This window comes from Muscardinus avellanarius (genome assembly GCF_963383645.1).
Source record: "Muscardinus avellanarius genome assembly, chromosome: 13".
In the NCBI taxonomy this organism is placed as follows: Eukaryota; Metazoa; Chordata; class Mammalia; order Rodentia; family Gliridae; genus Muscardinus; species Muscardinus avellanarius.
Window position 1 is genome coordinate 24,862,384 of NC_137799.1, and position 21,889 is coordinate 24,884,272.

Sequence of the window (21,889 nt, forward strand, 5' to 3'; positions counted from 1 at the left end):
GGTGAGTAAGTTCCTTGAGGACATGTATTTGTGGAACATACTCACCTTCTTACATTTCATACCAAACCGGGCATTGGGGTTGTTGCTCTAATTCTGGTTCTCCTGTTAACTAAATAGTCCCTTCTCTAAGACTCAGTTTTTCCATCTATAAGTGAGTAGAGATGAACTGGGTGATCTCTAACCACGTGATGGTTTTGTTCCCTTTCTCCTTTGTCTATAAACTGTCAGCTCTTGATTATGGATCATCAGTCATCTTTTTTTTTTTTTTAACTGTTTAGTGACAGGATGGTTTATCTCCCCACCCTGCCCTTTCCCCATCTTGAAACTGGCTCCCCAGAACATCTGGCCGGCACAGAAAACTGAATTCAAACTTAGGAAAACACATCCACTCAACATCCTTTGGGCAAATGATACCAATGTCGTGGCTTTTAGATGCTAGATCTTCTCTGCTGGGTGCCCATTTTGTTAAACTAGCATTTGACACTTGGTATAAGGGTATACTTTGCTCCCTCTGGCCAGTCCTACTTCACCTTCATGTACTAGTCCTCTTGTTCTAACTGTGGGTTTCCACTGTTCTTTTCCAGGCACACAGTTTCTCCTAGCATGATTGGCAGCCACCAGAACTGACTCCTGTGTCTGGCACTGTGGTGCTGGGACCTGAACACCACCCACAGCTACAGAGCCGCCATGGCCACTGCCTCGACTTCCACCCCCGTCATCTCACAGCCCCAGGTAAGTGATGCAGACTAGCACAGGGTTTGGGTTCAGCATCACTTTGTTTTGTCAGTTATTTAAATTGAGGTTCGGAAAGGATGTTTCACTCTGGGGATTTTGTACCACCACCCCCTCCTCTGGTTGGCAGGGGAAGCAGAGAATGGTGCTTTTGTGAGGGAGGTACCATTTAGTTCAGGAAGCTGCCAGAACAATGAACAAGTGATTTGAGTGAACTAGCCTTTATGCACAGGGGGCCTTGGTTTTCCACGCTCAGGACACGTGTGAGTGTTAGAATAGGCATCAAACTACAAAGCGAGACAAGCGAGTTGTAAATTCTGTCGCTTTATTTTATTTTATTTTTTTGAGGGGGGAGAGTGGGGCTGTTAATAGAATACCTCTGGGTGGATCTCATTGTCCGTCTGCTACATTTTATTATTTTGCCTTGACCTGTCCTAGGAACTTTGAAAACAAAGTACAATTCCAGAAGCTTCTAAGCAGTGGCCCTTTGAGGTGACCTTTCTGTCCACTAAAGAGCAGCAATACCACAGGGACACTTGTCTTTGTTTGGATAATTGTACAACCTGCTCTGAGGGTGCACTGGACTCTTTCAGGCTCAGCAAGCAGTGATACAATGAGGAAAGAGACTTTGGAGCCATTAAGCCTCGGTTCCCACCCCTGTGCCTTGGACTGCTGGGTGAAAAGGGCTTAGTCATGCCACCCTCTGTCTGCTTCTGTTCCTCTCCTGTATTTGTGGACTTCACACGGTGTTTAAATGGACCAAACAGTAGAACAGATGTAGAGCACACAGACAGCGCTCAGCAAGAGCGCTTTCCCACTTTCTCTTCCCTTACATTCCCTCTTCTTTTTAGAGGGTGGCATCTCAGGGATGACAGTCATTTTCAGGCTAAGGGTAAAGAAAAAATGAACTGAGATTCGGATCTTGCTGATGAAGAATGTCCTGCCGCATTTTTATTCCTGTATCATTGTGCAGGCTATTGGATTCTGCATGCGTTCTACTTTTTCTTTCTTTCTTTCTTTTTTTTTTTTTTGTGGTACTGGGGTTCGTGGAAGCCCTACCTCCGGGCTACACTCCCAGACCGATTTTATACTTTTCCTTTTTTTAAATTTGGAAACAGGGTCTCTTAAACCAGCGCGGCTGGCTTCGAACCTGCGTGATCCTCCTGTCTCCGCCTCCCAAGCACAGGGATTACAAGCGTGCTGCACCACACCTGGCTCTATGTGTTCTAAATAAGAGTGTCTCTGCAAAAGAAAGAGTGAAGAGAGAGAGAAAGAAGGAAAGGGCATTTTGTATTTCATTTACTAAAAAAGTTCACGAGGGGAAGTTGTTAAATTTTCAAGAATTTTGTGAGTCAATTGACTTGATGCTGATAACTTGGGACTTTGATCATATGGATAAAGTCCCTACTGTTCTTCAGAGCTTTTAGTAGTATTCTCTAGGACACATCGTGTTACCTCCATACTGTGGATTTCTCTTCCTGCTGAGTGGATCATCGTCCTTTCTGTATCCGTTTGGTTTGTATATTTGGTTTCCCTTACCCGCCATACTTGTTTTTGGTGCCTAAGAGACTTGGAGGAATGAGTAAGGAGATTTAGTTTGTTACCTGGGGTCACCTTTTCAAAGTCCAGGTAAGGACTATGTTTAGCCATTGGAAGGCGAGTCAGGCCCTTGTCCAGGTTTTCTGGATGACGTGTTTGAGCATCCCAGCGTTGCTGCCATCTGTCAGCATTTTCAACAGCATCCGTGTAACCTCTGCATCTTCCCTGTTGCACACACTATCACCCTGGTAATATGCATACTTTAAAATGACTCATTTAAGTAAAATGGTTAATACCACCCAAGGCAGAAAGAGGCCTATTAAGTATAAAAGCGTGGAGAAATGTGTGCTCTTCTAAATTTTCGGTGGGAAGATAAAGCGGTACAGCCAATCTGGGAATGGGGTGGAGTGGTAATTTGATAGTGTATATTAAAATTTTATACCTGTTCCCATCTTGGTGTGCACACATGAGATGAGGAAGTATAAAGCTTTCTGAATACCCAGTAGTGAAAGGACTTAACTCAGAGATGTAGGCATGTTTGGAATGTCATGCAACAGTTTAAAAAATAAGGACATCAACACAGTAATATTACTTAAGATATTTTATAGACAGAATAGAAAGCAAGGTGCAGAATAATCCTTACAGAAAGATATCATGAAAACTGCAAAACAAGACTATGTGCTTTTAGGCTCAAACATATGGTATGTAAATGGAAAACATATTAAAAGGTCCAACATATATATTTTCAATGGAATGATATTGTCCCTATGAGGCCCACATTGAATTTTGGGAGTCAAAAAAAAAATCCCTCTAAAGCCTAAACCTACCCAATGAAATCTTATTCCTTAGTATTTAATTTTTTTCATTAAGGATAATTTAAACTTAATTAAATTTACTCCTTGAGGGTCAGTAAAAATCAAGAAACGCCAGTTTCTTGACACATGTACATGTTGTCTGGTTACACTGCTGGAGTTAAAATCCTGGCTCCCCCGTTGACTGGCTGAGCCCGAGGGGAACAATTCTGATGCTCAGTATCTCTGTTTCCTCACCTGCCAAATGAACAGAGCAATAATGAAGCCAACCTGGCAGGATGGTTGTGAAGAGGACCTGAGAAAACACGTAGAAACTTAGAGAAGTACCTGGCACATATTCCCCATGCAGATTAGCAAGTGTCACCACTACTGTTTAGCAAGCATTGGCGCATGCGGGGGTTACAAGAGTCAGTAAGATCAAAAAGGATTTTTTTCCTCCTAGAGTTTAGAAATCTGGTGGAAAATACACAGAGAAGAAAACAAAAAAAAATTACAATACTACATCACAAATACTAAGACTCAGGGGGTATGATGTTCTAGGAATAAAGTAGGAAATACAGGAAAGAAAGACTTGGAGGGTGAGGGAAGGCTTATTGAAGGAAGATCACTGGACCACAAACTAATGACTGAATATGAGTGATTTTTGGCAAGGGAGAAGGAAGAGCACTTGTGAATGTCAGGTGCCCCAAGGTGTCAAATGCCCCAAAGTGAGAGAGAACATAGCATTTAGACTTTAGTTTGGGGTGCTTGCAGAAGGGTGAGACATGGGGTTATACATAGTGATGTCCTTAAAATCACCTCTACCAGTTCGCAGTGGGAAGTTGTTAGATTTTCAAGAATCTTGTGAATCAATTGACTTGATGCTGATAACTTGAAATCACCCACTGTACACGACAGAGACAAAGTATCCACAAAGATGAATTAGGTTATTAAGCTGGAGATTTTGCAGGGCCTTGGATGGCATATTAAAGAATTTAACATTGATCTTAATAAAGCCTGCATAGTAGCTACCCAAGCCCTGGAGTCTTAGACTAGGATTTAAGCCCTGACTTTTGACAATTCTGTTGAAGGATTATGTAGTAATGTCAACCTGGGTTACTGAGTTTCATTGTTCTCATTGTATGTTGGGGGCAGTGATCGCCTCTGATGGTTGAGGAACTAAGTCTGTTTGGAAGAGTTGGCTAGAAGCTGGGGTGTAGGTCACAAGGAGGGAGGCTTATTCTTCAAGAGAAATGGAGATGCTTGGGTCTCTTGGTTCCAGGACTTTCTGGTTGAGGCCGGGCCTCCTGATTATGTGTTAACTCTTTCCGTATTAGTAGTCCAAAGCTGGCTTGCCCTGCCTCCAAGGCCGTACTGTATTCTTTCCTCTTTGCAGTTTTCTCCAGGTTCAGGGAAAGGATAAAATGACCCAAACAACTCATCCTTAGGCCAGGGATGGTGAGCAGTTCACTCAGTCAGCAGAGCCTGGCACTGTTTGGCCCATCCACCCAACTGTTCTTTAAGAGTGAATTCAGGGACCTACAGATAAACCCACATTCAAGTGCAAAAGGCCTGAACATTCTTTTCCAAGGCAAAAATGATGACTTTTTAAAAATCTTTTTTTTTTTTTTTTTTAGTAACAAAGCACATTTTCTTAGTTAAGGCTGCCTAATATTCGACATAAACTCATTAATATGAGCAAATAGCTTGTGATTGTTTTAAACAATAATAGGGGAAAAAAACCTCCCATTGTTACTCCCGCTAGCACTGCTATTCAGTGAGTGAGAAATGCCTTTTGCTTTGAGGTGGGCCACATTCATATTTTCTGCTTTACTCCTGCCTGAACCGTAAAATGGATTTCTGTTTTCTTGTGCCGAGAGAGAGAGTACTTGTTCTTACTAAGCTAGGTGAATCCCCAGGTGAAGCCGGATGAGCAGTGATATCTCTGTGTTTGCGGCTGATTTATGGTTCTCTTTTGCCAGACACTGATAAAGAGCTTCCCGTCCAAGGATGTGTTTGCAGACAGGAACCTGTTCATCATTAGGTGATCTTAATGCGTTCATGTCCTGCAAACATTCAGGGAGTGCGGATGGGGCAGGAAACCAAAAAAACTGGACTCGCCACTCTCAGCCATTTTCTGTTTCTAGAACGCTGTATTAAGCCCTCCCTTAATTATGCTGATCAGGTTTCCATGGATAGAATTTGGATTAAAACTTATTTTTATTTTTGACATTTTTTAAATGACATTTTGCCCATTAGATTTTATTTATTTTTTTAAATTTATTTTTATTGGTGCATTGTAATCATATATCACATTGGAATGCAAGACTTGAGAGGATTAAATACTTTTATTGGTGCATTGTAATTATACATCATAGTGAGTCTGAAAGTGATACAAACATAATTCACACTTCACTTTGTGTATCTCCCTCCACATCCGACCCGCTCCCCACGTCCCTTCCCGTAACACGTTAGTGAGATCGATGGTGATAACTTCGTAGATGGAATAGCACTAGCTGAAGCCTTTTTCCTCAGTTCTCCTTTGTCTCATCTTAACTTCCCTCCCCCACCCCTCTTTCACTGTTCTACTGGCCTCTCTCATTCATCTGAGGTCTCTTTTGTTTTCTATTTTCTCTCCAGCTTCTACACAGGAGAGAAAACACATGGCCTTTGACTTTCCGAGAATGGCTGATCTCACTCAGCCTAACATTCCCCTAGCTCCATTCCCCAATTTTTCTTTCTTTAAAGCACTTGGGATTGAACCCAGGGCCTCGCACATGCTTTGACACTGAGCTATATCCTTCATCATTTTTTAAAAAAATGATCTTGAGACAGAGTCTTGCCAAGCGGCCCAGCCTTGCCTCGAGATTCTAATCTTCCTGCCTCAGCCTCCCCGGTAGCTGAGATTACAGGAGCATGCCACCGAGCCCATTTCTATTTTTAATGGAGGTGTCGTCAGTTGAACATCTGAATGCATGACTTTCTTCTCTCAAACGAAAGGTTGGTAATAGAGAACAGAGCAGGTGTTGCAGAACTTAAGCTTCTATACCTGATTCCAGTAAGGAAGAAATATTTTCCATTATTGTTTTACGAGGTGTTTTATTCTGCCTGTCGTGTGCTAGATGACCATTTTGGATTTTTGCCAAGGACACAATGATATTTTGATCCTACCCAATAATTTCCAGTAGCTTTTATGAAAGGTGTGAATTTGAGGAGATTTTCTAATGTCTTAACAGATTGTTTCTCTAATCCTTATCTAGTGTTCTAGTAAAAGGTGACGGGTCTCTGCTTGTCATCTGTGTTGGAAGATAAGGGTTTTTTTTTTTTTTCCTTTTAACATTGTTATTGTTATCTGTAGATTCTCTCCAAATCCATTATCTTTTCAAACTCTACATTTACAAGGGTGATTTTTTTCTCTCCAATATTAAAGACCTAGTATTTTTTTTTTTCCCGTGGTACTGGGGTTCCTGGAAGCCCTTCTACCTCCGGGCTACACTCCCAGACCTATTTTTACATTTTTATTTGGAAACAGGGTCTCCTAAGCCAGCGCGCGCAGCTGGCTTCGAACCTGCGCGATCCTCCTGTCTCTGCCTCCCAAGCGCGGGGATTACAAGCGTGCGCCACCACGCCCGGCTATGGTAGTTTTTAAACATTTAAAAAATAAAAAGAATCTTCTTCTGAATCTCAGTGTGGCTTCCATTTAGACCCCACGGTTATTGATACTTTGGCACACTTGCTCTGTTGCCCCCACTTTGAGGGGGAAGAAGCATTTTAGAGTCAATCCCTGGACTCACGCCATCTCATCTCCAAGAGATAATTTGCTTACACATCATAATATCATCATCATCACCCTTAAACTTAAAACAACTCCTTAACACCACTCTATATTCAGTTCACATTCAGTTTTATCCTGTTGCTTCTCTGAAAAGTGTTTTTGCAGTTGGCACGGGATCTTTTCAAAAACACTGGTGAGATCAGTTTACTTCTGCGTAAAACTATTCAATGACTTATAAGGTTTAAAAAGACATTTCTGGTGTTTTTTTTTTTTTACTTTGTTCTCAGTGAGAAAGAAGATTGGAAATATAGCCAGAATATGTCCACCCCTGTGGAATATAAAAATGGGACATCCACTGAAGGTTCCAACATAAAGGAATTAAACGGTGGTGGCAGTTCTTCAATTCTGAGTCTCTAGTGTCAGCACCAATGCATATCTTCTTGATAGTGCTTTCTTTGAGACTAACATGTAAATAGTGAATTGCAAAAGGAGAAACAGTTACGATGCGTGAACAGTTCACTGTAGTGGGAAGTTTCTAGTGCCACACAGTGGAGACACAGCACCGTCTGGCTTTCCACTAGCATGGAACTGAGGAAGAATGTGTGTGGGCTTAGATCCAGGTGGATTTTGATCCAGATCTACATCATTGTACGCCGTAGCTAGGAGGTCTCTCAATATAGGTATCTCAGCTTTATTTTTTAATATGTAGAATTAAAATAATATGCACTGTGCTCACAAATTAAAATGGCCAAACATCTGCCAAGTGCTTCGTGTCATATCAGCCTTTTAATAGATACCAGACATATGTTCGTTCTTTCTGTTTTCCCCATGATTGTTCTGGTATTTCTTTACAGGGAGAAAGTGGTTAGCGCTACATATGGTCTGTGTATATGATGTGCATATGTATTACGCCAAAGATCCATCAAGGGAACGCCAACCTAGATAAACACTGTACAGAAAACTTCAGGGTGTTGCCAGAAATAAATGCATGTGGAGATAAACATTGAGATTTCTGGCTTACTCCATCTTGAACCATGTTTCTATTAGAAATTAAATTTGTTCTCATATTGCCATTTAAATTCATATATGCCCCTTTTGTGTTTATAAACTCAGATAAAGTTTGAGAGGATATCTTCTTTTGGAATCTGAGAGCGCATTTTGAATTTTCTTTTCATAAGATAAAATTGTACAGGGGCAACTAGGGTAAACCACAAATGATACCTTTTATGTTTGCTTATTTTTCTTTCTAATACATTCTTTTTAATTGGTTTAGTCTTTAATGATTCATGGAGCTACTCCTCCATCTTTCAAAGCATATGTGGCTTGTGTTTTTTTTTTTTTATTATTACGCAGTATGGTATGGTTTTTTTTTCTGTTCTCCTTTTCCCACTCCTAGGTTGGTTCTCCAATTCCTTGTCTTTGGCCTGCCTGCCTTCCTTCTTTCCTTCCTCCCTTCCTTCCTTCCTTCCTTCCTTGGATTGAGGCATTCTACCACTGAGCCACACCCCCAACCTTATTTTAGTTTTTATTTTGAAACAGGGTCTCACTAAATTGCAGAGGGTTTCACTGAATTTCTGAGGCTGGCTGTGAACCTGCGATCCTCCTCTCTCAGCCTCCCAAGTACCAGGATTACACACATGGACCACTGGATGTCTTCGAAGTTTTGTTGCAAATTTTCCAGGAATAAGCTTTAAGGTGGAACAATGACCTGCTGTTTGTATCATAATCCTAAGAGTCCAGTGGATAGCTGTTTTTTTAATCTGTACCTTATCGTAGTGAGACTATCATTTTATAAAGACGAATCTGCATTTGCTGTGTGGTGACACTGCCTTTTGATAATTGCACAGCATCACTTATACACTGCCCTGAAGACAAACTTCTCCCATTTTGTAAATGATCGTTCCAGGCAGGTTCAGGCTGAGAAAGAAGTTGAAGTGTTGATCTCTGCTCCTTAACAGCAGAAGGGGCTGTGGAGTAGGTTAGTTCCTGCAAAGCCTAGGTTGGCAATAAAGCAACTTTTAAAGATTCAACCTTCAGTGGCAAGAGACAGAGTCCTGCAGCAAGAAGAGTGGCTTGTCTTTGAACTAGGTGGCCACTTGATTTCAAATCATTGGCATTTAGATGAGTCTCCACCAGCCAGCAAGGGAGAGCGTTTTAGAATCTTAATTCAGGCGTGGAGGAAGCATTCATTTAGAGTCAGGCGTGAGCCCCAACTCTGAAGCTTTTGCATACTCTAGAACTCTGTTTAGCGTTAGCTTAATTGTGGTTCATCAGGTTACCAGACAACCTGGCAAAACCAGTGGCATGAAGAACCCAGGGAGTCTTCCAGCTCCATGGCCCAGTAGCACAGGTCATAGTGCTGGTTTACCTCTGATGGACCTGCTGGTTGAGTAGAAATAAAATGGACAGGTGCAGTGACTCAGCTGCTGCTCAGTTCACTGTCTCTTTGAAAAGTAACTTGGAACACATTGGGAATTCCCCTCTATCGCAGTGAAAAATGAAAAGGCAGAAGAAACAAGGTGGAAAATGATAGTGAATATCATAAAATAGGAGGCTTATGGTATTGACAGTTAAAACTTGGAAACTGAACTGAATAGGCACTTCTTAGAAGAAGAAATATAGTTGGCCAATAGATACATGAAAAAATGTTCGACATTACTAGCAATTAGGAAAATGCAAACCGACGCTACACTAAGATTCCATCTAATTCTAGTTAGAATGGCAATCATCAAGAATACAAACAAAGCCGGGCGTGGTGGTGCACGCTTGTAATCCCGGCATTTGGGAGGCTGAGACCAGAGAGGATCCCGGTTCGCGGACAGCCTCAGCTACTTAGTGAGGCTCTCTGCAACTCAGTAAGACCCTGTTTCAAAATAAAGAATAAAAAATAGGGCAGGAGTTGTAGCTAGGAGGTCGAATGCCCCCGGGTCCCATCTTCAGACCCGCAAAAAAAAAAAAAAGTATATATATATATATATATATATATATATATATATATATATATATATATGGAATGAAACTACCATATGACTCAGCTATACAATTCCTCCATATCTTTCCAGAAGACAGCCTCAGCTACTTAGCGAGGCCCTTTGCAACTCAGTGAGACCCTGTTTCAAAACTAAAAAGACTAAAAACTAGAGCTGTGGTGTAGCTCAGAGGTACAGTGCCCCTGAGTTCCATCCCCAAAAGAATTTTACTCAGTCAGGAAGAGCAAAAATTATGTCATCTTCAGGAAAGTGACAGAAAATACTCTGCTCTGTGAGATCAGCCAGTCTCAGAAGGCCAAAGGTTGTAGTTTTCTCTCATCCGTGGAAGCTAAAGAGAAAATAGGAAGCATATAAGGGGCTTTACACAATGCAGAAACCTGTAGAGTAATGGAGGGGCTGAGGAGGGGCTTAGAGAGAGCAATGGGAGGATGGAGGAAGAAAGCAGTTCAGGTAATGCTTTGGTGATACGGGAAGGTATGGCTACCAGTTTCACTAATGTGTGTGGGGAGGAAGGAGGGAGGCAGGGTGGGGTGTGAAGCCCCCGACTGCTGTGTGTTCTCATCACAGGAACCTCTGTGTGTGATTGCAATGAGCTAATAAAATAATTTTAAGAATAAATTTAAAAAGGGGATCTTAAATTCTGTCAGTGTTTGTGTCTTATTTAGAAAATTCCTTCCTCCATGCATAGGTTGACAAATCTATTATTTTAATTTTCTTCTAAAAGCGTTAGATTCTTAAACTTTACTTGTTTATCTTAGTATGGCACAAAATGCATTTCTGTATATGATTTTTGGACTTAGTCTTGCCGGAAATAGGTTTCTGTGTATGACATAGATTTTTTTCCCCCCAAATGAATGGCTATGCCATTTTTTAGGTTGATGGGGAAAGCCATGTGTCTCTCAAATCAAGTGTGTGTGTGTGTGTGTGTGTGTGTGTGTGTGTGTGTGTGTGTGTGTGTGTATGTTTTAGGTTTTCTGTTCTGTTCTTTTGGGCTGTTGTGTGTTTCTGTGCCAATATCATAATGTTTTAAGTATCCTTATGCTCAAATAATATATAGCATGCAGTAGGGTCTCTAGTAATTATTTTTCCAAGTTGTCTTAGTTTTTATTGTTCTTTCACACTTTTTAAACAATGTTTTAGGAATATATGTCAAGTTCCATGAAAACCCTTTTCATACTTTTCATACTTTTACTTTATCACTTTAGGCTAACCTATCAATACTTGGGAAATTAACAATCTGCATATTTTTGTGTTCATAATTTTTTTCCTTAAATTACTTAGCTTTTCTTGTGAGTTTTTGAATATTTAGATCTATTCCTAGATACATAAGAGCTTTGTTGATATAAATGTTCCTTCTTGAAGTAAAAACCTTAAAATGTTTTTTTCTGGTGTTTCTGGCTTGATGTTTCAGACAGCAAATTTGCTAAACTCATTTAATGGTTTATTTATAGATTTCCTTATATTTTCTATATAGCTGATTATACTATCTGAGGATAAAAATAACCTTTTTTTCTTTTTTCTCCTTTTTTTATTTTACTGGCTTGACATGACCACTATATAAAAAAAATTGATGCTTGAGTTAACTTTCTTTTTCTTTCTTTTCTTTTTCTTTTTTGGTACTGTGGATTAAACCCAGTGACATCCTACCTCCAGACCCCACCCCTAGCCTTGTTTTATTCTTTTATTTTGAAACAGGGTCTTGCTAAGTTGCTGAGACTGGCCTCAAACCTACAATCCTCCTATCTCAGCCTCCCAAGTACTGAGATTACAGGTGAGTACCACCGTGCTCGGCTCCTATCTTAATTTAAAAGTGAGAACTTGGAGACTCAAAGCAGGTGGAACACAGTGAAGACCTAGTTAGCTGTAGGTATCAGGATCAGGAAAACACCTGGTTAGCAAAGGCCACGTTTCAGCTCCTCGCCACTCCACTGCTATTATCCAAGAGGGCTCCGGGTAGCCCTGATTTACATCTTGTTGCTGGTGCGTTTTCCTGCATGGATTAAAAACCTCTTTGAAAGTAAGTTGTCAGAGTACTTGTTTCCGTTCTTACCTGAACACTTAGGAAATCGCATAGGTGTAATTACTAGTTTCCTTTTCCTCTTGTCGAGCACCTATGTAATTGTGTCGCAGGAGATTAAAAGGCACGTCAGGTGGACCGTGCGCAGCTGCAGTGCGGATGTCTGCTCAGGTCTATGGACCCGGTGCCCCTCGGAGGCAGAGTGCAGCGCCTCATCCACACCTGGCATGCCGTAACTGCTTGTGAATGTGTAAATGAATAAGAAACGCCCAGTGCAGTGCTCCCTGAGCGTGGCATGGCAGATGTGTGACCTGAGATCACCGGTAGGGTGAGTGGATTTCTGAGATTTGGAACATCTTCTCTGTGGAACAGCCGTCGCAGCCCCCTCTCCCCAGCCCGTCATCCTGCCAGGTGGTGATTAGAGTATGCGAAAAAGGGCCCGAGTGTGGACTTCTCGCCATGGAGGAGGATTTAATTTTGGAATAATTCTGTCTTTTCCTTTTTGGTACTGGGAATTAAGCCCAGAAGCATTCCACCTTGGAGCTACACACCCAGCTCTTTTTATTTTTTTAATTTTTTGTTTTGAAAAAGGATCTCACTAAGTTGCTGAAGTTGGCCTTGAACCTGTGATCCTTTTTTTCTTAGCCTCCCAAGTACTGGGCTTCCAGGGGTGCACCACTATGCCTGGCATGGAATAATTGTATCTTATTTATATTTTTTTGTCTCTCAGGCAGGGCAAAATTTGGTAACTTCTTACTATAGAGAAATTTCTAATTGTAGTGATTTTTATTTTATTTTATTTATCTTTTTATGGTACTGGGGGTTAAACCCAGGACATTTTACCTCTGAGCTATGCCCTCAATCTTATTTTTTTATTCTTTATTTTGAAACAAGGTATCACCAAGTGGTGGGGGGCCTCACTAAGTAGCCGAGGCTGGCAGTGAACCGCAATCCTCCTGTCTCGGCCTCCCAAATACTGGGATTACAAGCGTGTGCCGCCACACCTGGCTTCTGATTTGGATTTAAAAGTAATTAAAATAAACGGCCCTGTGGTTGCTGGAGGCCATTGTGCAGGTACAGCTCTGCAGTGGATACAGTGGGCCAGAGCCATCCTATGATTTTTGCATGGGAGCTGCTGTTTCTCAGCGTCTGCCATACATGGTACATGGTCATTGGTACATGATAAAAAAAAGTAATTAAAATAAAAACAAGTATTTACTGAGTTACATCTGAGTGTAATTTTGTCCCTCCTCCATTTTTGGTAATAGATATGACATTTCTAAAGATGAGAACTCATTTATAATACTACTTAGAGAAAATATACAAAATTGTTATATATTTTTCCTTTCTCCTCTTTCACTCTGCTCTTCTATACTAATATAAAAATTCACTATCCTACTTTACTGTATTATTTAATTTGGTACTTTTAATTTTTTTTTTGTGTGTGGTATTAGAGGTGGAACCCAGGAGTACTCTGCCTCTTCACTCATACCCCAGCCCTATTTTTTCCTTTTATTTTGAAACAGGGTTTCACTAAGTTGCTGAAGCTGACCTCAAACTTGAGATCCTCTTGTCTCAGCCTCCAAAGTACTGGGATTACAAGTATGCACCACCACATCTGGCTAATTTGGTACTTTTAAAATCAGTGTATTTGAAATGCATTTTTGAAAATTGCCAGAGTTTATATATATTTATATTCTGTTCTCCTACTTCAGATTTTTATTGGTATATTAAGTGGTTTGTTTATTTATTTATTATTGGTACTAGGGATTGAACAACGAGGAGCATTCTGCTTTTGAGATAGGCCCCAAACCCTTTTCATTTTTATTTTGAGGGCTGGGTAAATTCTTAAGTTTTTTTTTTTTTTTTGGTGGTACTGGGGGTGGAACCCAGAGGCTTTTTACCTCCGGGCTATACTCCCAGACCTTTTTTTTTTTTAATATTTTATTTGGAAACAGGGTCTCACTAAGTTGCTGAAAGCTTCACTAAGTAGCGGAGGCTGGCTTCGAACCCGTGCAATCCTCCTGTCTCAGCCTCCCAAGCCTGGGGATTACAAGTGTGTGCCACCACGCCTGGCCTTCTTAAGTCTTCTACTTGCCATTTCTGTTTTCTAATTTTTTTTTTTTTTTTTTTTTTTTTTTTTTTTTTTTTTTTTTTTGGTGGTACTGTGGTTCCTGGAAGCCCTTCTACCTCCGGGCTACACTCCCAGACCTATTTTATTTTTTGGAAACAGGGTCTCTTAAGCCAGCGCGGCTGGCTTCGAACCTGCGTGATCCTCCTGTCTCCGCCTCCCAAGCACGAGGATTACAAGCGTGTGCCACCACGCCCGGCTATTTTCTGAAAAATTTTTGACTCCGCTTTATTGCCTGTGTGTTGTTTTTATTTCAGCAATTGTTTTCCAGTGTGTTCCGGTAGGCGCCTGATGATGCTCCCAAAGACATCGTTACCTGATCCTCTGGACCGCCGAGGGTGGGACCTGATATGGCAAAGGGACTTCTTGCTTGTGGTTCTGTTAAGAATTTGGGGAGGGGGAGATTATTTAATTAGCCAGGTGGGTGTGTAATCACAGTGCGCTTTTGGTATGAAGAGGAACCCAGAAGAGTCAGTGTGAGGACAGCACACTGTGAGAACGACGTGTCTAGCGTTATTGGCTTTGAAGGTGGAAGGGGCCATGGGCCGAGGAACGTGGGCAGCCCGTAGACGCTGGGAAAGACAAGAAAATGGGTTTTCCCCTAGAGGCCCTGGAAAGGATCATAGCCTTGGATTTCTGTCCTCCAGGACTATGTGATAATACAATTATGTATTTAAAGCATTCATTACAGTAGCCAAGAAAACGAATACAATCTCCATGTAGCTTTTATTGTTCTCAAATTTTGTCTTAATAATGGCTAGCTCTGTTTGCAATGCTAGGGTCCTGATCAAGTACAGGAAGAACACAAGTTATAACTATTCTATAATTAATTAGTTAATTAATTTATTTATTTGATGGTACTGAGGATGGAACCCAGGGGCCTTCTTTCTCTGGGCTACAATCGCTACACTCCCAGACCTATTTTATATTTTATTTGGAAACAGGGTCTCGCTAAGTTGCCGAGAGCCTCACTAAGTAGCTGGGGCTGGCTTCAAACCTCCGTGATCCTCCTGTCTCAGCCTCCCCAGCGCGGGGATTACAAGCGTGCGCCACCACACCTGGCCAACTATCCTATAATTTAACTTATTCTTTTTCCCTCTGGCTCTCTATGTCTCAAAAATCTGCTTCAGCAGGCCGTGTTTTAGTCTTCAGGGTGAGGCTGCATTTTTTTCTGACTGTGTTAGATAAACTTTTTTGTGTTTTCTGTATCTTTACATATCATTATAGCCGGGACTATCTTATTGGATTATGGTCTAGTTGTAGTTAAATCAGATTCTCCCGACCTTGATGTGGGTTTTCTGCCTGAGTCCATTGGTCCTAAAGAAATATGTTTGTTTGTATGACTTTTAACCACACTATGATGTGTAATTACAGTGCACTAATAAAAGTGTGCCCGTGTGCATGCACGCGCTTACACACACACACACACACACACACACACACACACACACACACACACACACACACACACACTTGGAGATTGCCTAAAGGGAATGGTGACTAGAAGAAGCATTTCACTACAAAATTCAGGACAAAGTTGAAACACTCAAAGTGTTATCTTTGGACCAGCAGCATTAATACTCTCTGGGGTCCCACCTCAGCTCTACCGAATCCGAATTTCTTAGGGATAATAGTTGGCAAGCTGTGTTTTACAAACCACTGTTTTCACTGATGCTGAGAACCGGAGATAAGAGAGAACAGCACATTGAATAGGGCTGAAGCAGGGATTTTGAGGTCATTGATAGCTTGAGTTGATGCTGGAAAAACAGGTAAGCCCAATAAGAGGGTTGATGGGTTTAGATTTTTATGTTAAGTGCACCTGTAGGTCATTGAAGTATTTTTAGTAGGAAAATAGCTTGGTTAACTTTGTCGTGTGTGTGTGTTACTATGGAATGAGCCCAGGGGCCTTCTACCTCCGAGCTACACCCCAGCACTGTTTTAGTTTTTAGTGTGAAACAGGGTCTCACTAAGTTTCTGAGAGTCTCACTAAGTTGCTAAGGCTGTTTTTGAACCCATGGTTCTCCTGGCTCAGCCTCCCAAGTGCTGGGATGACAGGCATGCATCAGTGCTCCTGGCTAACTTTATCTTTGGAAAAGATCATCATTGGAGCTGGGTAGAAAGAGCATAAAGGAAGCCAGTGCAGTAGTAACAGGGATGCTTATGAGGCTGGACTAGACAGGTGAGTAGAGTAGATATGAAGGGAGAATTTGTAGGATTTGGTTATTGGTTTGCATGATGAGCATGAGGAAGAAGGAGGAGTTCCCAGGTTAGCTCTCAGGCCACTGGGGGATGATAACGGTTTTCTACTTAATGGAATAGAGAATATAGGAGGAGCAGGTTGAAGGTCAGAGGAAGATTTCAAGTTTGCATTTGGGTTTGAACACCATAACTGGATACTTATGAGAGAGTCACCAGAGATATAAGTAGATAATTCAGTATTTGCCTAGAGGTCAGGAAGGAAGTGTAGGTTAAATATATGCATCTGGAAGTTTGGGGCTATATTAGGTAATTAAAGATTTGAGAAATAACTTAATGAAAATGTGTTAGATGAATGAAAACATAGATAGTGCAGAAATATATATATTGGGCACAGAAAGAAGAACCCTCAACAGTGAGGAAGAATAATTAAAACCCAAGAGACTGATGTCATGGGAGCTAAGGGAAGAGAACTTTCCAAAAAGAGCCTCTCACTCACGTGTCTGATGCTCTGGGGTAGCCGAAGGGAATGACTGAATGGCTGGTGTTGGAATAGCTGCTCAGAGGTAAGAGTGACTTTGGAAACTTAAATGAGTTTCAACAATTTGACTAGGCGTGGAGTTTAATGAATGGGTGGGGGTAGCAGTCATACCATGAGAAATCAGTGGCAGACACACTAAGGAAGACTTGGCTTTAAAGGAGAAAAAGAACCGAATCAAGAAGAAGGAGAATGTGAGATCATGGTGGACTCTTTTTATTTTAATTTTTTAAAAAATTGGTACTAGGGATTGAACCAAGGGCATCATACCTCTGAGGTACAACCACAGCTCTATTTTCTGTTTTTAATTTTGAAACAGGGTCTCACTAAATTACTACATGCTGACCTTGAACCTGCAATCCTCCTGCCTCAGCCTCCCAAGTGCTGGGATTACAGGTATGCACCATGGTCTGGCCTGGCCTGACCCTTTTTAATTCCCTCTCTCTATTTTGTAGATGGTAAAGAATCTGGAACATTCATGGGAAAGAGTGGTGTTGGAGGGATAAAGAAAGGAAGGAAAGGAAGGAAAAGAAATGAGATGAAAAGGGGAAAGAGACTGAAGATGGAGGAGAAAATGTGGCTAATAGCACAAGGTCCTTGAAATAGTAGGACAGGGTAGACTCAGAGCCGTTTGGGTGGTAAAGAGCACACAGCCGCTGTCGTAATATAAGAATATTGAATAGGCAATGTTATCTTTTTGTAGGAGAAAGGGAAGGAGTTCTAATCTGATGGTTTTTATTTTCCTCTGTTTAGCAATTGCTGATGGAAAGAGGGAAGGGGAGACGCAGAAGTTTGGGAATAGAAGATCTGTTTCTAATAGTCAGTGTGCAGAAGATAGAGAGTAATAATTAAGGAGAAATCCAGGTTGTCATGGGACGTTCATGACCCATCGAGGAAGAAACATCATAATCTTCTACTGGCATCAGTCTGTGGATGTGTGAATTTTCTCAAAGCTTTCTCAGAAGTCTTAGTACATGTGGAAATAGCAACAAATCGGATTTGTCCAAGACTGATATTATTCTAATATTTTGTCCTGAAAGCACAGTGGGACAAAGAGATTAAAAGATAAACTCTTCTGCTACCTTGCTTCAGAGTCCTTCAAGGAACTCTGAAAACTGAGGGGTTATTGTAAACTCATTTGATGGTGAAGCTTGGAATTGATTATATGTTGTAGCCTTCACTTATTAAATTTAATATGCTTATATGTTTTGCATCACAAATTGATGTGTGCGATTTTGAATTCTAGTGAGTATGCTGTAAAAAGAATACACGCTATGAAACTGTTCTTTTTTTTTTTTGGTGGTACTGGGGTTCTTGGAAGCCCTTCTACTTCCGGGCTACACTCCCAGACCTATTTTATATTTTTATTTGGAAACAGGGTCTCAAGCCAGCACAGCTGGTTTCGAACCTGTGCGATCCTCCTGTCTCCGCCTTCCAAGGGATTACAAGCGTGTGCCACCACGCCCGGCTATGTAACTGTTCTTAAAACTAGAATATTTCTGAATCTGAAGGACATTTAACTCTAATGCCATCAAGAAGAGACTGTGTTCCTGTGTTAGCAATACAAATGCTAAATTAACTACTATGGAATCTAAGCTAGATAAGAGAAAAGGGGAAGATGGGGAGGGTATTTCATTGGGAAAGCAGAAGGGGCAAGGAAATAGATTCCTTGGAAGAACTGAAGTACTGGGGGTCAAATGAGAGAATTTGAAGAAGGGAAAATTGTAATGAGCAACTATTCCTAAGGGAGATAGTTACGGGTGTTTCCAGAGTTCAGGGTGTGACCATGGCTGTGGGCAGTTGAGCTGTAATGGAATAAAAGGTCACTAAAGATGAGGTCAAGAAAAAGAAAGACAAGAAAATTAGATGGATCACCCAGAGTAATGGCAAGATTGGAGTAGAATGGAATAGCCAAGCCAATTTTTCTGATTTCTAATCAATGAGGCTCCGTGATAGCAAGAGGGGTGGGTAAGTATCTTCTTTCTTCTCCTGGAATGTGATTTCTCCAATCAAAAAAAAAGTAAAGAGATTAATAATTATACAGCACCTTACATGCAAAGTTAGAAGTGTCATCTACAGCTATTAAACTCTTTATTAGACTTTTGATGTCTGGACAAATCAAAAGATAAACCACTTACACATTTCACACTGTTTTGAAATTTTCAGTGTTTGGCAAACTTGAAATCCATCAGTTGAATATTTGATATAAGTGGTGGTTAAAACTGTCGTGTGTGCTAGATAATTTAGTAAAGCCAAAGCAGAAGGAAGATAGGTACGTGAATTGTCTTCAAGAAACATTTTCTATTTCCTGAAGTCACAGACAAACTTAAGGTTTCAGGAAGACTGATTTAGTCTACAAAGTGTAATTTTTCTAGTTGGCCCTTTGTTGCTCTATTTTCAAATTTCATTTTAATAATTTTCTTGACTAGCTATATCATTCTAGTTTAGATGGTTCTCAATACTTTCTGGATTCAAGTGAGAATACAAATAATAAGCAAATACATTCTGACCACTGATGTTGAATAATAACCATGTTAGCAGTATCACTTCACGTTTGAAAAGATAGACTTCATCTAATCTAAAAATGTTTCACTTCTTGTAGAGCAGTGTCAGATATCAGCTATTCCTTGGAGGTTACATTAGGTCCCCCAAGAAGAAAGTTCTCAAACGTCATAGGCCGGCTGATGAATGCTATTCTGGGGATGAGGCATCGTCGGGGGAGGCTGGACCGACCACAGGAATGTTGAGCAGCAAATGCTGGCTTTGGCCGGAGAGCCTTTGGTGCATAGTGACCTCTTTGAAATGTTGGGACTGATGGTGCTTGTGGGAACCTGCGTTACAAAATGTGTGTCACAGATTGAACATACTGTGTGAGAAAAGAAACACAGAGTAGTAGTGCAATGATACCCTATCTATAAACCACCTGTGTTTATAGATTCCCTAAATAACAGGTCAAAATAGATTTCCCAATGGTGAATAGTCCAATTACAGTGTTCTGCAAAATTTTGTCTGTCTCGTGTATTTTAAGCAAGATTTCTGGACCACATGCCATTTCTAGTAGACTTCAATGACAAACAGCCACCAAGTAGAGACCTTGCTGTTAATTTAACTCCAACTGTCTTTGATCCTGGGGACTACGCGAAGCCTTAGGGTTTCAGTATAATTATAGGATGTTCTGTAGGATCAGATGTTCACATTCTTTGCTTTTGTTTTTCTGCTGTACGTACCAGAGAAGTTTTGTGTTATACCCACACCTTTAAGTTTGGATCTGTGGTTTCTTTTTTTTTTTTTTTTTTCATCTTTCCTTCTTTTAGTTCACAGCCATGAATCAACCACAGTGCTTCTACAATGAGTCTATTGCCTTCTTTTATAACCGGAGTGGGAAGTATCTCGCCACAGAATGGAACACCGTCAGCAAGCTGGTGATGGGACTTGGGATCACTGTCTGCATCTTCATCATGCTGGCCAACCTCCTGGTCATGGTGGCAATCTACGTCAACCGCCGCTTCCATTTTCCTATTTATTACTTAATGGCTAATCTGGCCGCTGCAGACTTTTTTGCTGGGCTGGCCTACTTCTACCTGATGTTCAACACAGGACCCAACACTCGGAGACTGACTGTCAGCACGTGGCTCCTCCGCCAGGGCCTGATTGACACCAGCCTGACAGCGTCCGTGGCCAACTTACTGGCGATTGCAATCGAGAGGCACATTACGGTTTTCCGCATGCAGCTGCACACACGGATGAGCAACCGGCGGGTGGTGGTGGTCATTGTGGTCATCTGGACGATGGCCATAGTTATGGGTGCTATCCCCAGTGTGGGCTGGAACTGTATCTGTGACATTGAAAACTGTTCCAACATGGCGCCCCTCTACAGTGATTCTTACTTAGTCTTCTGGGCTATTTTCAACTTGGTGACCTTTGTGGTCATGGTGGTTCTCTACGCTCACATCTTTGGCTACGTTCGCCAGAGGACTATGAGAATGTCTCGGCACAGTTCTGGACCGCGGCGGAATCGGGATACCATGATGAGTCTTCTCAAGACCGTGGTCATTGTACTCGGTGAGTCTTGTCTCGACTGTAGCCTTATGGATTCTCAGTGTCTTTATGTAAACCACATTGGTAGTGGTCAACAACAATCTGAATATCCACCAGGTGTACATGTAGGAAATTATACCTCTAGATCAGATGTCTGTGGCAAAGTCAGTTTACCAGTGTACATGTAGGAAATTATACCTCTAGATCAGATGTCTGTGGCAAAGTCAGTTTACCAGTCTTTCTACAGCTACATAATCTGCTAAATATTGGTGTCAGTGCTTAGTACAAGTGATGGTGATAGGTACGATGTCCTTGAAGAGTTCGGCTATCTAGTATTGAAAATTCCACAATATGTAAGGCCTTGGGTTCAATCCATAGGACCAAAAAGAAGAGAAAATACCTGAATAACCAACCAAATTTACTAAAGCTTTCCTTAGAACCTAAATAGTGGAAACCTGCCTTGCAGTCTCTATATCACAGATTTGCAGAATTCAGAATGCTTTATATGATACAAACATACTTTCATAAGTAATTATTTTTAGTCTATTTTTAAGTGAGTTATTTTTCACAAATTTTCTAATTTTTATCAGATTGTAGGCAAGTATGAATATTTAGTAAAGGTTTAATGAACAGCCATTGAAATTAATGATATTTTGTGGCAGTAATCATCATGAAAATTTGTTTGTAAAAGTTAATTTTCTCCTTGCAGTCATGGAAGTTAATTCATATTTCAAAGTAAAAGCCAATATTTTATTCTTTCTGTAGACTAAAATAACTTTTGCATTTGAATTTAAGCTATTAATTTTCCCGGATGAAAAATTACAGTGATGATGATGAGGAATATGGTCATACAGTTTTATGCTCCAAAAATAGTTGAAGAGCACCTAAATAGTCCTAAGCTCTGGGTTCGCCCATGGACTACCCAACAAAAGGACAGACACAGAATATTTCTTTTGGAGCTTAAAGTAGAGTAACTATTTTATAAGTTATTCAGTGGGAATTATTTTAAATTGAATTACATGTTCTCCATAGATTATATTCAGATTAATGTTGATCATATCCTTTAAGTCCTTAAAAAAACAACTTTTAGGGGATGGACATGTAGCTTAATGGTAGGGCACTTGCCTGATATGCATAAAGCC

The 21,889-nt window shown here is 40.9% G+C and overlaps 1 protein-coding gene across 1 annotated transcript in view; it reads left to right on the forward strand.

Annotated features, from left to right (window-relative positions):
* Positions 1-687: 687 nt before the first annotated feature.
* Positions 688-21,889, forward strand: part of LPAR1 (lysophosphatidic acid receptor 1) — a gene marked incomplete at both ends in the record, with an annotated part of 65,267 nt that continues 44,065 nt past the window's right edge. The window contains 2 exons of the mRNA XM_080708449.1: positions 688-732; positions 20,024-20,771. Of these exons, the coding sequence (XP_080564575.1) occupies positions 688-732; positions 20,024-20,771 (793 nt within the window). The remainder of the gene's footprint in view (positions 733-20,023; positions 20,772-21,889) is intronic.